Source organism: Corvus hawaiiensis, chromosome 17 (genome assembly GCF_020740725.1).
Source record: "Corvus hawaiiensis isolate bCorHaw1 chromosome 17, bCorHaw1.pri.cur, whole genome shotgun sequence".
NCBI classification, from domain to species: domain Eukaryota; kingdom Metazoa; phylum Chordata; class Aves; order Passeriformes; family Corvidae; genus Corvus; species Corvus hawaiiensis.
This window is the reverse complement of record NC_063229.1, coordinates 8,756,499-8,772,192: the sequence shown is the minus strand read 5'-3', so window position 1 is coordinate 8,772,192 and position 15,694 is coordinate 8,756,499. Positions and strand designations below refer to the sequence as shown.

General features: G+C 51.0%; 1 protein-coding gene across 2 annotated transcripts; it reads left to right on the top strand.

Moving 5' to 3' along the window:
- The first annotated feature begins 1,280 nt into the window (after positions 1 to 1,280).
- On the top strand, positions 1,281 to 15,195 carry LOC125334742 (BPI fold-containing family B member 3-like). 2 transcript variants are annotated; one of them, XM_048321871.1, is made up of 18 exons: positions 1,281 to 1,339; positions 7,330 to 7,404; positions 8,454 to 8,565; positions 8,858 to 8,962; positions 9,053 to 9,926; positions 10,249 to 10,350; positions 10,460 to 10,582; positions 10,875 to 10,938; positions 11,379 to 11,439; positions 11,805 to 11,884; positions 12,492 to 12,701; positions 12,839 to 12,892; positions 12,973 to 13,143; positions 13,532 to 13,599; positions 13,902 to 13,944; positions 14,359 to 14,422; positions 14,544 to 14,620; positions 14,859 to 15,195. In XM_048321871.1, exons 3-18 carry the CDS (start codon positions 8,469 to 8,471, stop codon positions 14,931 to 14,933), a joined length of 2,268 nt encoding a protein of 755 aa, XP_048177828.1. In that variant the 5' UTR covers positions 1,281 to 1,339; positions 7,330 to 7,404; positions 8,454 to 8,468; the 3' UTR covers positions 14,934 to 15,195. The 2 variants fall into 2 exon arrangements, with proteins under 2 accessions (XP_048177828.1, XP_048177829.1); XM_048321872.1 differs by lacking the exon at positions 1,281 to 1,339 and having other exon boundaries at positions 7,250 to 7,404.
- Positions 15,196 to 15,694: the final 499 nt, after the last annotated feature.

Below are 15,694 nucleotides of genomic sequence, written 5' to 3'. Positions count from 1 at the left end.
CTGTGTCTACAAACACACAGAGAAACCGTAACTTAAAGGCAACAAAGTGCATCAGCTCCTGCCTCAGCACCATCCGGGGCAGGTGTCATAGCTCTGCAGTGTGAGGGGGCCCAGCTTTAGTCCATGATGTCTTGATGAAAACCCCAAATTTCTGGGGGATCAGGGCTGGCCCTCCATCCCCCAGATCCATGCTGGATGGGGCTATAGAAATGTCTGGATGCCAAAGCAGTTTTTTCCTGATTTTTTCAAAATTAGACTGTGTGATTTTTCGTTAGGAAGAAACATGTTTCTACATGTAAAAGTAATTCTAAATAAAAAGTTTGAACAAGAAGAGGAAGAAAAAAGGTAGTGAGAATATCAGTGAGAAGTGACTTTGCTGTAAGCTGCAAATCCCGCACATCTGGATCTGACTGTTCCTCTTTACCCAGCTCTTTTCCTGCGTCTTCCCTTCAGGCTGAAGGTGAAAAGATTCTGTTCCCTGGTGATCTCTCTGGTGCTCTCCCCTGGCTTGGGGTTCTTCATGGCTTAGTCCAAATGAGCATCACTGTGAAAAGGTGAATGGGAGCCAGTGCCCACAGAGAGTACGGCTGGGGGATCTGGGGGACTCGCTCATCCCTGGGGTTTATCCTGTGCTGACCAAACTTTGCTCTGAGCAGCTTTACAGAAGGAAACATGGAAATTGCTCTGGTTGCAAACCTGATAGTCAGAGGGCAGCTGGGGCAGGACACCATGGGCACCCTCAGGTTCAGCCCCAGGAACTCCCATACCACCTTTGTCAGTGCTAGAACCAACCCCCCATCAAGTAAGTCCCAAAGGACACATGGCTGGTGTGCTGGGATTGACAATTCCTAAGGGACAGGTAAGAGCACTGTTAGGTGTTTCAGTCTTCAGGTTTGGATTTCTGCAGAACACAAATACTTTTTGCAGTTCTTTTTTCTCTTTTTGTTACGTAAACAAGGGTTTTATGGATAAATTCAGGCCAGCCCTAGTTGTGCTATTCCATGCAATGTGCACATTTGTCTGTTTTGTACTCCCAGACCGTCAGAGCTTCTTTTAGGGATGAAAACCTTCCGCTTCCTTTAAAACCAGAAGATGGCATTCTTGAGAAAAGATTTGCAAAGACAGAAAACAGATTTTATTAGACATGAGGCATATTTTGCCCTAATCCGTACCAGATCAGTTTCTTTAGTGCGTGACTTCCCCCCTTTTGATCTTCAATAAATAATTACTGCTGTGTGCACGAGGGCTCTGAGGGTGACGTGTTCTCCCTGCCCAGCGTGCGGTCCAAGTCATGAGCAGGGTCCTTCACAGCACCCTTCACAAAGTGCTGCCAGCTCTGGTAAGTCCCATCCTCCTCCCATCCTTGTTTCCCAGAGATCATCTCCTCCTCCTTTTCCTCCTCCGCCTCCTCCTCCGCCTCCTCCTTTTTCTCAGTGCACCGTAACAGGTTTCACAGTTTTGCCACACAAAGGAGCTTTCAGACTGGCGAAAAGGAGCATTTCCAGCCATTCCTGGGTTTATGCAGCAAATGCACTGGTGCTGCTGGAAGCCTCCTTGTCCCAGCCTGGCGGGTAGGGATGTGATGCACGGACAGAGCTGTCCTTGGGGTTGAGCACCTGGTTCCCAAAGCCTTGTCAAAGGGCAACTTGCAGCCCCCTAACATGTCATAAAGTCAGTCCTTCTTAGTCAGATACCTGTGGGGCTCTGGCCCTGCTCTTTGCTCAGCTTAAGGCATGTTTAATCCAGAATAACCCCATTCAGCCAGGGACAGAGAAACTGAAGCAAGCCCTGATCTGTGTAACCAACAGTGGAGGCTCCCAGTGTTTGTGGGTGGGTTCTGCACTGGTCTGGCAGCCTCAAAGCTCTGCTCCCACCAGAAGTGTCTGTGCAAGGTTCTCTCACACCTTTCTTCTCACCCTACAGCTGTGTGCAGCTGTGGATGCAGTGCTCGGCCTTGTGAATGCAAAATTCACCACCACGATTTGTAAGTTGGCATCCATCCATCCATCCATCCATCCATCCATCTCCTTCCCTTCCCCTGTCAAAGGGCAAAGTGCAGATCTGGTAACTTCTGGTTAGTTATCCTTCTTTGCTTCCATGCAGCCGAAATCCCTCTGGGGATTTCTGGTTCACCCTTTGCTGAACCCCGCTGCTGATCAGTGCAACTTCCATAGAGCTGGATCTGAAGGTGGGTGCTGCTGGCTGCCACTGGGTCTTGGAGTGGTGACATTCCTGAAATCCGTTTTTTCAGAGGTGTTGATTTCCCCTCAGCTCAGTGTTTCCTGTGGAGTTTGTTGCTCCATTTCATTGCAGAGCAAAGCACCCAGCACCTGATCCAAATGCAAATCCTGGAACATCTAAGAAAAATGGGAGACGTGGGGCAGCAGACAGGGATGTTGGTTAGGAATATGTCTGTGTGCGGTGTCCTATGGGCATGGAGAACTCGGGGGGGACTAGGATCCTGGTGGGGACTCCCTTTTGCTCCTCCTTTCCCCTTGCAGCACAGCAATCTGGAGGCAGAGTTGGATGTTTCGGAAGAAAAGTTGTGGCTCTCCCTCGCTCTGTGACTGTAACGTGGCTGCTGCTCTCCGGTGCCAGCACAGCAGAGGGACAGTCCCTCTGAGTGCGAGAGGGCACACGCTGCCTCTCACTCCTGCACTGTCACACAGAACCTCCTTTGTCTCTGCCCGAGTTTTTTACAGCTTATTCTAACAGTGGGTTAAAAATAGACGAGGGTCACCATGACATAATCCAGCTGACCTAAAACCTGGAGAGATGAAGTTGTCCTGGTTCAAGGCAGAGAAAATTCTCTGTGTGGGAAGCAGCCCCTCTCTGGAAGGTGACTTCCAGAGAGCAAGGGGGGTTCTGGAGGCCAAGACTGGGGTGAGGAGTTTGCTGAGGGTGAGCAGGATGCTGAGTTCTCCTTCCCTGCGTCTATCTCATGTGGCCTTGGCTTCCTCCCCGCTGGGGATGTTTGGTGTGAACCAGGGGTCTGCATCGAGCTGGGATTGCTGCTGGGAATCTCAGTTTGTGTAACACTGTACCAGGAATTTTCTCCTTACAGCCTCTCCAGCTGCTTTCGTTATCAATACCAGATTCATTAAAAAAAACCCACAGAAAAACCGGAGTTAATCCTGAAAATGAAAATGTTATTTCAAGGAATTACATTTCAAGGAATTACATTTCAAGGAATAACAAATGATGAATCAGCCTCCTAAACAATTTTCCCACGGGCACAAATGCTCAGAAGTGATCCCTGCTCCCAGTGTACCATGTGCATTCATGGGGGTGTTTTGGCCACCAGTAACTCTCCCTGGTGTGGCACCTGTGGGGTGGGATACCTGGCACATTCCTCCTGTCCCCAGGACTGTCAGGGACTCTTTAGGACAGTCACTTGCTGGCCCCTTCCATTGCAGTGGAGCTGGAGGGGGGAAGTGTTGGGCAGTGCCTCCAGTTGGGTTCTGTCTGCCCAGTCCTTCGGAGGCAGGAGGGATCTGCATGGACAGAGCCACTGCAAAGGATGCAGACAGCTTCTCTGAAGCCTCCTTGAACATTGCTCCTGTCCTCAGAATCAAACCCCCTTGCTATCACAAGCTTTCTGAAGTCTCCAAAAATCAACACATCTCCCTTAACCACACCTAAAACCAGCTGAAATGGCAGTAAAATCCCCCACCTTGCTGCATCCATTTATCTATTTAACTCGTGGGAAGTATGCCAAAAGCAGAGACTAAACTAAAATACACAAACCCGAGAATTCCCACCCTGTTAATTTTCCCTCTGAGTATTCCCAAAATCCTTTGGTAAGCAGGGAAATGCTGGAGATGCTGGCAGTGCTCACCATGGCTGAGATGTCTCTGACAGTGTCTCCTACTCATTTCAGGGGTGCTGTGTGCAGGGATCCTGTCCGACCTGCTGGGCAGCACCCACAGCATCAATGGGGGCAAGGTAGGGACGCTGCCGTGGTGGCTTTGCCATACCCTGGGTCACCCCAAGACTTTGTGCCATCAGTCCATCACACCCAAGCACAGAATCAGCTGTTAAATCCCACCCAGGTGCTTTTTGCTGTTAAATCCACAGAACACACTGGTGCTGGACATACCTGTCACTGAGACCTGAGGATGGGGACTCTGTGGCTGCAATCCCCAATCCCCACTGTGGCCAGGAGTCAGTGGGAATGGGTGGGGGAGGGAGCAGCAGGGTGCTGGGCTTCCTGGGGTGTTTCTTCCTTTCTTTGGCTTTCCAAGAGTTTGATTCCACAAGCTGAGATAAAAAGACCTCATGACCCCACGGCGAGACTGTCCTGCCATGCACTGCCAGAGCCAGCTGGGCATGGCTGGGCAGAGGCCATGTCCTGAAGGAGCTGATCCCTAAATAAATCACATTTGCATCCACACCTCCCACAAGTCAGGGGTGCAAGAAAGTGACCCCCTGCTCCCGGGTGCACGTGCTGTGAGGGGTGGGGACTGTGCCCGGGGTTTAGGACCTCAGAAGGAGTTAGGTTCGGGCTGGTGTTGGGATTTATCAGCTGCTTCACTGATATTGATCCTGTGTGTGTAAGTCGCTGACTCCTGGATAATTTCTTGTCATTAGTAAGTCAAACAGCTTCGATCCTGACTTCATTGACATGATTTGAACATCTTTCCTGGTGACAGGAAGCTGGCACTGAATGGAGGATATTTTTGGAAAGACTGTTGTGTTTTACCCCCAGGAAAACCTGCTGGGGAGGCGGGCTCCGAGAACCCCGTCTGTTCTCCACAGGGATTTGTTCTGCATCACGTGTAAGGACTCATTCTCCTTGGGAGTTCTCAACAGTGAGGAAGGAGCTGTAAAACCAGCTCCCCATGAAAACTGGGGCTTGTGATGCCTCTCTTCATGTCACTGCAAACACGGGTCAAATTGTCCTTATTGTTCTTTTGTGAGCTAACAAACAAATTAAATGGTTTGAGTTTCAATCCTCTGATCAGAGCAAAAAAATGAATCCAAATAACTGTCCACTGCTTTCCTAGAGAATTTGAGAGTGGGGATCTCACAGAGCACCTAGTTAATTCTTTGTGAAACAGCCCCTCTGCTGAGCCACACTATCATGTCACTGGTGCTGGTGACCTGGGGTGGATGTGCAGCCTTGTCCAGCACTGTCCCCTGGAGCCCTACACAGACCCAGCAGCCCTGATCCCTCAGCAGCAGGGATGTACCAGTCTCTCAGTGGTTCCAGAAGGATGGCAGGGCAAACCTGGGTTTCCTCAGGCAGACAGGCCACGTCTGAATGTTGCCATCAATGGGAGAGCAGAGCAGATCTACCTCATTTTCCAGCGATGGCTATGACATTTCCCCAGGCTGCACTGACTGGAGCCTGCTGACCTCCTGCTACCATCAAGGCCTCCGATTCTTCTCAGGGATACGTGCCCCATAGTCTCTGCCTGACAGCTCCATTTCAGGTGATCCAAGAATAGAGAATTGAACCTGTCTGTTCACACCAGTCCTATTCTTCTCCCTTTGACCAAATCCGTTCTGGTTTGCTCCGTGTTTCTGTCCTCGCTCAGTGATTTGGCTTTGTGTTCTTGGGGCTTTGAAAGTCACTTTAGCGAGACCTGGACATCACAGCTTCATTCTCTTTATGGGAATCTGCTTTGTTTTTTTCAAAATATCCAATGGTCAGAGACCTCTGCATTCAGCAGCCGCTGGGGAGAGGCCAGGTTGCTGTCATGCCTGAAAGGTCACTGCACAGGAGCTATTCCCAGAGGTGCCACCCTGCCCCTTCCCTGTGCACTGACCAGTATAGGGGCTGTCTTCATGGTAATTCAGGTTTTGGACAGTGGCTCCCATGAGTATGAAGCGATTCACGATGGATGATAACTTAATACCATCTTGTTAACACCCTCGTCCATCTTATCAAAGGTCATGATCTCACCATGACAGCCGGGCTTTGTGCTCTGGAGGTCCTGGCTGATCAGGTTGCAAGGAGAGTGTCAACTCCTTCAGTGCTTTGACATCTTTGCCACCCCTTCCTTGGCCTTTAATTAAGGTATTTTTTCAAAGCTGGAAATAATGTGTGTCCAAAGCTGGCTCATCTGCTGGAAATATTTATTTCCAAGTTTACAGAAAGTATTAACACTGAGCAAGCAATTTTTTGGGATTATTTTTCAGCAGGGCTGGGGAGCAGCCATCACTATTCACTCCTGTTGTCAATGAGGACATCTGGGAGCAAAGAGTTCACCCCAGTCCCCTGGGCTGGTGCATTCTCCCTCCAGCACAGGCAGCTTTTGCTGTGCTTGTTGGGATGTGCTCCATGCACGGGGACCGTGTTTGGTCCGGGGCCTATGGAAGAAGGTTTCTTTTCCCTGCCCCAAAGAGCTGCTGCTCTTTAGGGCAGGGAAACTGTATTATCTTTGTGTCTCCTGGGCAGCAATCAGGGCAGGGGCCTGGACAGAGCTGCAGGGAGGAGGCAGAAGACCCTGGGCAGCTGCAGCACATCTGTTGCATGGGGCAGTATGATAGGAAGGTGTGCCCACAATGGGATCAACAATCCTTCCAGGACTTCAAAAATACCACAAACCAACAAACTCTGGCCTGGGAACTTCCAGGTCAATGGCATCAGCCTCCTAACAGTATCTTCCTGTTAAAGCACATCCCATCTCCAGCCCTCTGGAGCACTCCGAGCAGAGGTGATGGGCTTGGAAGCAATTCCACACCAGTTAGATAAGGGCAGCATTTTCCAGTTGGGTGGTGTCTCTCCAAAGAGTCTGTCAGCTCAGGGTATCTGTTAGGCTGTGACATCCGATCAGGCTGTAGGCAAGTTGGATGGGAATGCTGAGCATGTCCTGCTGGCCTGGACAGGGAATACCTGGCTATTTTACTATCTCCACAGTCTGTCTTTACACTGGAAAAGGTGCTGCCTGGCCCTTCATTTATCATAACAGGTGACACATCCCCACACATGGGCTTACTGCTCAGTACTGCAGCCCTGAGAACTGCAGAAGTATGAACAGCCACGGATGGCCAGTGTTTTGATACATTTTTCAGTCAGAACATCAATTTTATTTGGAAAAAAAATAAGAAAAGAAAAGAAAAAGAAAGGTATTTTATCAGGGCATGACATCTCAGCCACGTCTGCATCTTGACAGGCTGAAAGGATGATGTTCCAAACCAGGCACCCGGAGCTGGCTGAGTCTGCGCCTACAGGTCGTTGCTCAATGATTTACCTAACTCCTAATATCTCCAAGGAAATATTTGCAGTGGAAGTCACCAGAAACAAGACCTTGTTTGTTTTGCTCCCCACCAATTATTCTGGATGTCCCAAATGACATCACCTGCCTTTTTCCTTCTGTAAAGCTCTATATATGAAGATCCTGGATCCCGGTGATCTTCAGAAGACAGGGACATCGGCTGGAGACAGAGCTTGGTCAGGTAAGAGCAAATTTATTCCTCAGTAAGTGTGTTCCTTGCTTCTGTCTCTGCAAACTCTCAGTGTTGCTTTGGGAGTGGTGGCCTTTTAACAAAAATTGTTATTCTTGCCTGCTGCCTGCCTGAATTATCCTCCAAGAAGTAAATGGTGCCTTTCAGTGTGAGTTTCTCCAGCAGAGATGTGCAAGTTCATTGGATTGCAGTCCTTGCCGAAGAAAGGGTATTTCAGGGTTTTCATAAACAATTATCACTTAAATTATCTTTGCTATAGCTCTACTATCTGCAATAGATTTCTAGCTAAGACAAATTAGACCTCTCACATGTGTTTTGATCCCTTTTTGATGAGTTATTTACATTTAGATAGATTTGGAGCAATGAAGTTCATTTTGGTTCTTTAAAAAACAAAAAGAAGCTACTTCAAGTTGTAGGTCCCACAGAAATATTTCAATGACACTGAAATGTTAAAGTTTACTTTCTCTTTCTTACAATTCTATCAGGTATTTCCAGGCAGAGGGAAGCCTCAGATTCTGATGTTTGTGCAGAAATCATGACATTCAAACTGGAGGTGCTCTCCAGTGCATTTGTACTGTGGAGATGTTGCTTTACTTCTAGAGACAATCGTGTTGTCAGAAATGTCATATTTTCCCATAATGCAGGATGCAGGATTTGTTTCTTAGAGAAATTTCCATCCAGAATGGATGTACCCCAGATCACACAGCTACGTCATACCATTACTCACCAGCACTGAGGGGGTCGCAGCAGGAACATCCCAACAACCACTCACTTTCCCCATGGCTGCTGTGGCCATTGGTCTTTGGAGTAACTGGTGTTGACATTCTGGTTTCTCCTGCAGGAAAGTGCCACCAGGAGGATTACTGTCCATCATCACCAGTGTGATGAGTAGGCAGTAGAGGTGCCAGCAGCCTCCTCCCTGATCTTGTCTTCCCTGACAGCCATTTGTCCTTTTTCCTTCCTCCCTCCCCCTCTTTCCTCCCTCCATGGACTGGTGCTCACTCTCCCAGCACTGCTCTCATGGCAGTCACTTCCCACAGTTATCAGGACTGAAGATGTCGGTGTTTTGGACTGTTGTCCTCCTCAACAGCCTGCTGATCCCTTCACAAGGACTTGGACTCCTGTCCTTGGTTGACAGAGGAGATATGAATGGTAAGTGTATGTAAGAGACAGGATTTATCCTTCTTTTGAGAGCAGTTCTGCTCTTTTGTCTCTTGACCATGCTCAGAAAATCAGAAGCTGGTCCAGATCTGCCCAGCAGTAGTGGCAATGCTGGTAATTTGCATTTATACAGCACTTTGGAGATGGCACTTCAGATACTTTACAGTGGCTGGTGCCACCACCTCATTTGTATGAAGAGGGACAGGGGAGGGGAAGGAAGAGCCAGGCTGGCTTGTGTGCTGAGTCCACGTAGCTCACAGTGACCTCTCATCCTGTTCTTCAGGTATGAGAGATTCACCAGCCAAAGGTCTTCCCCAGAGATCTCAGGATGGTCTCCTTGGTGGCAATCTGCTTGGTGGTCTCCTTGGAAAAGACGGAGTTGTTGGAGGTCTCCTGGGCAAAGACGGTGCTGTTGGCAGTCTCCTTGGAAAAGATGGTCCTGTAGGCAGTCTCCTTGGAAAAGATGGAGTTGTTGGAGGTCTTCTGGGCAAAGACGGTGCTGTTGGCAGTCTCCTTGGAAAAGACGGTCCTGTAGGCAGTCTCCTTGGAAAAGATGGAGTTGTTGGAGGTCTCCTGGGCAAAGACGGTGCTGTTGGCAGTCTCCTTGGAAAAGACGGTCCTGTAGGCAGTCTCCTTGGAAAAGACGGAGTTGTTGGAGGTCTTCTGGGCAAAGACGGTGCTGTTGGCAGTCTCCTTGGAAAAGATGGTCCTGTAGGCAGTCTCCTTGGAAAAGATGGAGTTGTTGGAGGTCTCCTGGGCAAAGACGGTGCTGTTGGCAGTCTCCTTGGAAAAGATGGAGTTGTTGGAGGTCTCCTGGGCAAAGACGGTGCTGTTGGCAGTCTCCTTGGAAAAGATGGTCCTGTAGGCAGTCTCCTTGGAAAAGATGGAGTTGTTGGAGGTCTCCTGGGCAAAGACGGTGCTGTTGGCAGTCTCCTTGGGAAAGACGGAGTTGTTGGAGGTCTCCTGGGCAAAGACGGTGCTGTTGGCAGTCTCCTTGGAAAAGATGGAGTTGTTGGAGGCCTTCTTGGCAAAGATGGAGCTGTTGGTGGCCTCCTTGGTGGAGATGGTCTCCTAGGTGGTCTCCTTGGTGGAGATGGTCTCCTTGGTGGAGATTGTCTCCTAGGTGGTCTCCTTGGCAAAGATGGTGTAGTTGGTGGTCTGCTTGACAAGGATGGTGTCCTCGGTGGTCTCCTTGGCAAAGGTGGTGTCATTGATGGTCTCCTTGGCAAAGATGGTCTTGTTGATACTCTCCTTGACACCGTCCTTGAGCTTCTCATTGGCAAAAATGGTCTCCTTGGCAAAAACGGTCTCGTTGGCAGCCTTCTTGGTAGAAATGGTGAAGATCTCATGGGGTGAGTGAGAGTGGGAGATGGTGTCCCTGAGCAGCCCACTGTGTCTGAGCCATGCCAGGGAAAGGAGATCCTGTTCTGGAGCCTGCACACGCAGAGCCCCCTCCCTCCCCTCTTGGGGCAGGCTCATAAACAGGGCTTCATCTGCTGGGATTTTCTGCCTGTGCCTTTTATGTGCCACAAGCTGCTCCTGATGGAGCAGGTGGGGGTCCCTGATGACCCAGGTGAGCAGGACCCCAAGAGCATGGCTGCTGTGCTGGGGGCTGAGGGACAAGGGCTGTGCAAATGTGCTGTTCACTGCCTTTTCCTTATTTCAACCATCCAGACTGAGAATTGTGAACAACACCCTCCCCAAAATCAGTCTGCACTCCCTGCCGGGCTTTGGGCACCAGGTGGACTTCAACACCCAGCTGCTGGTAGAGAGCAGGTAGGGCGTGTCCATCAGGGGCATGGCTTGGGGCAGGCGGTCACCATCTCTTTGGAAAGTAGATGGTCAGCAAATGTCCTGAGCTGCCTGCTGTGCTTCCCCTGGACAGTGTGCCGGGCCAGCCGCTCTGCAAGCAGGTGGAGGTAGATGTGACCATGCTGGTCCAGGACACGTGGACAGCTCACCAGAATGCTCTGAACTGCAAGACTGTTGACATAAACACCTATGTGAGGTATGAATCAGGTGGGACTTGTGGCAGTGGGACACCTTGGTGCTGTTGGTGATCCAGCTGCTGGGCTCAGAGGGGAACAGTTGACCTTTTTTTAAGATTTGGGCTAAGAAAAGAACATTTCTGGGTGTGGGGAACCTAGCACTGGGCAGGATTCAGAGGGCTTGGGAATAGTAATATTTCGGCCCTGAGTATGGACGATGCAAGCGAGGCCTCATGTTTCTCTTGTGTAAAATCCTCTTACTTTCCAGCATTAATCTTTGTCACTTGTTATTCCCTATTTTCCTGTTACCAGACCCAGAGTGCCAGTTCTGGATGAGCCTTTGAAACGCCTCCTTAGCAATGTCCTGCAGGATCTGGTGAGTCTGCAGAGCCACCTTCATGCGACCCACCAGTACAGTGCTGGGTGGGCAGGGCAAGCAGCACAGGCAGCAGGCCAGGCTGCCCCATGGATGTGGATATTTGCACAGCTGTGGACTCAGCGGGGCGGTCAGCCTGTCCTCCTGCCGAAAGGCACCAGCACCATCACCTGTGCCAGGCTCTGCTGGCAAACAGATTTCTGAGCCAACTGCTGGTTTAGCAGCCACTAACCCGGGTGAGACCCACGCTGGCTCCAAGGGGCCGCTCACCCACCCAATGCTGAGTCCTGTGTGATGGGATGTCCCCCCCAGCCCCGCCTGCAGCAGCTCTGCCCACATGTGCAGCCCAGCAGAGCCCACTGTCACTGGCTGTGTGGGTGCCATGTCACCCACTGGTGCAGCACGTCCCAGGACCCTCTCACTTCCCTCTGCCTCCCCAGGGCTGCAACATCATCAACGCCAAGCTCAAGGTGTTGAGCTCCCTGCTCGGCTCCGGGAACCGTAAGTGTTGACACCTCCTGTTCCCCTCTTCCCAGTGACATCCTGCCCTGAGCATGGCGTGGCTTTTTTCATTAGGTAAATACAAATATTTTACCAATTTTCTAGAACCAGAACTCCCAGCTCAAACCCAGCATTCAGTTTCCCTGCCCCAGCAGCAGCAGACAGCTCTTCCTGCAGAAACCCAGCACAGGAATGGCTGCTTTTAGAAACAACATTTTGCTACAAAATATTGTTTTCTAGTGGCTTTTCTAGCTGGGAATGCTGTGAGCAGGAGCTGCTGCTGGTTCCAGTAACTCTTGGGGCCATGGGATTTGGGAGCATCCCCTGCCATTGCAGCTGAAGAGTTTTCTTCCCTGTGTTCACAGAGGTGCTCCCACTCGGGGCTCTGGGGGACCTGCCCTCCTTCTCCATCCTCAGTGCTGATGCCATCCAGATGGATCTGAAAGTAAGTGCCACCATGTTCCCCGGTCCCAAAACCTCCGACTTTGGGTGATTCATTGGAACATGGTGGCTGTTTGTCAGAGCTACTCAGATTTCAGCTGCCTTCAGGCACGTGTTCACTGGAAGGTTCTGATGAGTCTGCTCTGGCCACAACCCTGCTATTGCCACTGCTGTGTCTCTACCTTATTTTTTGCCTGTTAATCCTTGATGGTGGCATGAGCAAGAGTGGCTTGATGCTACTTAATTAAGCCTAATTGTAGCACTCTCATAGTTTTTAATCAGAAAAGTTTAATTTCATACAGGAGCAGCAGTCACTGCTCACAGACATGTTCTGTTCATAAGTGGTTTGTCAAAGTAATTGACAGGGACCAGAATCATGCATAAAATATCAGCAATGTGTCTTTCCAATCAGGATACGTGGCAGTGCTCCAACGGGGAAGGGGTAACAGATGCAGCCCTTGCCTGTGCCAGGGCAGCCTGGAGCAGCCCTGTGATCATTTAAGTGCTAACAAACCTCGTGTGAGCCTCTCTGCGAGGTCCACAGGCAGGCAGGGTGCCCAGGGCAATCCTCTGAGCCCCACCAACATCCCTCCCTGCTCTGTCCCCTGTAGCTCCTCTCTGAGAATGCCAGAGGTGGCATGACAACCCCCATGCAGGGGCTGCCACTCACTGCCAGCCTGAAGTTGGCCACCGGCCGCCCGCCACGGCTCAGCCTTTCCCAGGACACCCTCAGCGCCCTGCTGGAGCAGGTCCAGGGGCAGGGAGCCCTCAACCTCAGCATCACCAGCTTGACGGGTAGCAAATTCCCTCTGCAAGGCCAGGTCAGTGTCCTGGTTGCTCTTGGGTGACCCAAGGACACCCAGCGTTGCCTGCTTGTGTTTGTGGGGTCCAGCTGAGGCCAGCGTGGGCTTTGCACGAACCCTCCCGGGCAGCGACGTCACCGGTGCTGTTCCCACAGGTTCCCGAGAGCAGCTCGCTGACCATGGATGCCCTTTTCCCGTTCATCCCCCAGGTCAGTCACCTCCTCCATGTGCATTGATTCCAACCCCACCACTCACCCCACCCTTGCCCTGACCTCCTCTGCCCCTGCAGCTCGCCCGGGTCCTCCCTGACTCTCTGCCACTGGAGCTGCGTGTCCGAGTGAGCAACGAGCCAGTGGTGACTGTGAGGGACGGAAGAGCCACTGTCACCCTCAAAGCCTCTATCGACGCCATCAGTCCCGCCCTGCAGACCTCCCAGGGGCTCCTGTTCTCCTTCGATGTGGTGAGTGAGCTCCCAGGAGATGAGATCCCTGAACAGGGCGATGGCTGAGGCTGGATGACTGCTGGCATCCCCTTGGCTTGCCCTACCCTTGGCCCTGCAGCATTTGCACTTTTGTATTTACTGCATCATCAAAACAGTGATGCCCAGTCCTTTAAACAAGCTCATAACCAAGCATAAAACGTAAGTGAAATCTTTCAGGAATAACACAAAATAAAGACAGGAAGGTGAACCCTGGGGAGAGAGATACATGATGCCATCTGTCACAAAAATGTGGCTTCTCGGCACAGACAAGTGTTTTTTCTCAGAATGGGTAATTTACAAATACACTTTTCAGTCTTGGGAGCTGTGCAGGGGAATAACCTCATTTCTTTCATTGTTCCATTTCCAGGACATTGTTCTGAACATCACCCCATCAGTCTCTGATGGCAAATTGCAAACCTCCCTGGCTCTTGACAGGTAGAGCCCAGCTCTGCGGGTGGGGGGGCTCTGCCTGGGGACAAATGGAGCTGGTGGCAGTGAGGGGGGACAGTGACGTAGACATAGTAAAGATGTCAAGGGCTGCTGGAGCCTTCCTGCCTCATCCCAGCCCCCACCTCAGACCAAATGTATGGCTGATGTGATGAGACAGTTGTAAAAAAGTTGTTCTGTTTTTAAAATCCTGTATCTTTATGAGGGTGAGGAAAATTCCAGACTGAGAAAGGGCCTGGAGTAGGCTGCACCAACACATCCCAACTCTTCCTTGTTTTCATCTTTTGTAGCATCAACCTGACACGGTTCCCCTCGAGTCTTGACGCTTCCACTGTAAGTGCATGCCCTGGATCGAGGTGCTGCAGTGAGTGATGCAATGGCCAGAGGCTCTGTGTAGGGGAGGAAAACCAAAAGCTAATTCTTCTTCAGTTTTCACCCTTCTACTTCTCTTGGCAGAGGGCAATTGCTCTCTGTCCTGCAGATCCTTCTGTGCTGTACAGCAGTGACACTTGGGTGTCTCTCCTCACTTGTTGGCAGCACAGTGGGGGTGCTGGGAATGGGGGAGGAATAATTAAAAAGAAATTACCCAAAGAGCATATCCACCCTCAGTCCTGGGAGTGTTTCACTGGAGGAAGAAGCTTCCTAGTGCTTGTGTTTCATAGCACTGAGTAGAACTCAACCGATAACCCTGACATGGCCCAATAACCACTGCTCTCCTCTGCTACTGACACACCCTCTTCCCTGCAGGCCTCCTCGCTCACAGAATGGCTCAAGAAGGTCCTCACAAATGTATATGTACCTTCTGTTAGAGGTATGGGGGTCAGGGTCCCCTCTCATCTCCAATTCAGCTGGATTCGGGGCTCTCCCCCCCCCTTGCTGTCTTCATTCTGGGTTTCATCCCTGTGACAAGATTCTTACGCCTGTTTTTGCAGATGCCTTCCATGTGTCAGTCCCACTGCCCAATGTCCTTAACACCAGCCTCAGGAACGCTGAAGTTGACATCACTGATGTAAGAATTGCATTTTCCCACCGTGCTGTGTCCTGGGGAGTGGGAATGTGCCCACCCAGGGCTGGGATGTGCAGATCCCACACCCCCATCCCACCCTGGCCAGCCTCATTTCCCATGGGCTGCTCCCAGTTTCCCTCTGCTGGTGTGGAACCACAGGAAAACCTCACCTGGGGTATGGGAAAAAGCTGGTGAAAGTCTGAATGAAACAACTGAGTCGTTTTTGTGCTGCTTCTTCCAGGTGGACGAGTTTTCCGGCCAGACCACTCTAGAAAGATTCTGCTCAGGAGGAGCCTCGATGCTGTTCCCTTTCTGAGGCAGCACATGCACCCCAAGTCCTGCTCTGCTCCACTCTCTCCCTCTTCCTTTCTCTCAAGCCCTGCCCCATGCTGTGGCTGTGGCCTGAGCAGGACAGGCAACAGCCTTTGGCCAGCATCAGGGTGGGAAAACTTCTTGGCTGGTGGATGTTTGGGGGTTCCTGTGGCTGCTTCTAACATCCATAGCCAGGAAGCAGAGCTCTTAGGCATAAAGGTTGCTCTTGTATTGCTCTTTCAATAAAATCTTTCACTGTCACAGTATTTCCTTCTCTGGATATTTATTCAGATGTGTTTCTGGCTCCCCACACCTGTTTGCCTGCTCCATGCCCCTCTGCCACATGGATGGGTGGGGAGGCTGTGCCTTCAGAGGATGAACTGGTACCTCAAGAGAGCATTTCTGAAGCACAGCCTGTGGCACCAGCTGTGAAACAGCCTCTCGCAGGGGCACTGGGTTGGGTGCACGTGGGTGCCCTGCTGGAGCCCTCTCTCGTGCCTGACTGATGAGGGGCAGAGGGGAGATTGCAATGCAGTGCTGGCACAGCTCTTGCTGATATCTCCCTCTCCTTTGGAGCTCTTTGGAGCAGCTCCCGCTGGCAGCAGGTCCCACATGGAGCCTGCTGGTGCTGGTTGTGCAAGGCTCTGTCCAGAGCCAGGCACAGATAACCTGAGCTCACATTCCATAGGGATTTATTTAGGTGTGTATTATCCCCTTGTTGTGTAAGACGCACCAGGTTATCAAAAAAAGCACATTTGATCTCAC

Bases quoted from the DNA above. Each gene is read 5' to 3' on its own strand.
- LOC125334742 (XM_048321871.1), top strand. From the start codon at position 8,469: ATGTCGGTGTTTTGGACTGTTGTCCTCCTCAACAGCCTGCTGATCCCT. The intron at 11,885-12,491 runs GTAAGTGCCACC...TGTCCCCTGTAG, and splicing joins CCATCCAGATGGATCTGAAA to CTCCTCTCTGAGAATGCCAG. The intron at 14,423-14,543 runs GTATGGGGGTCA...CTGTTTTTGCAG, and splicing joins ATATGTACCTTCTGTTAGAG to ATGCCTTCCATGTGTCAGTC.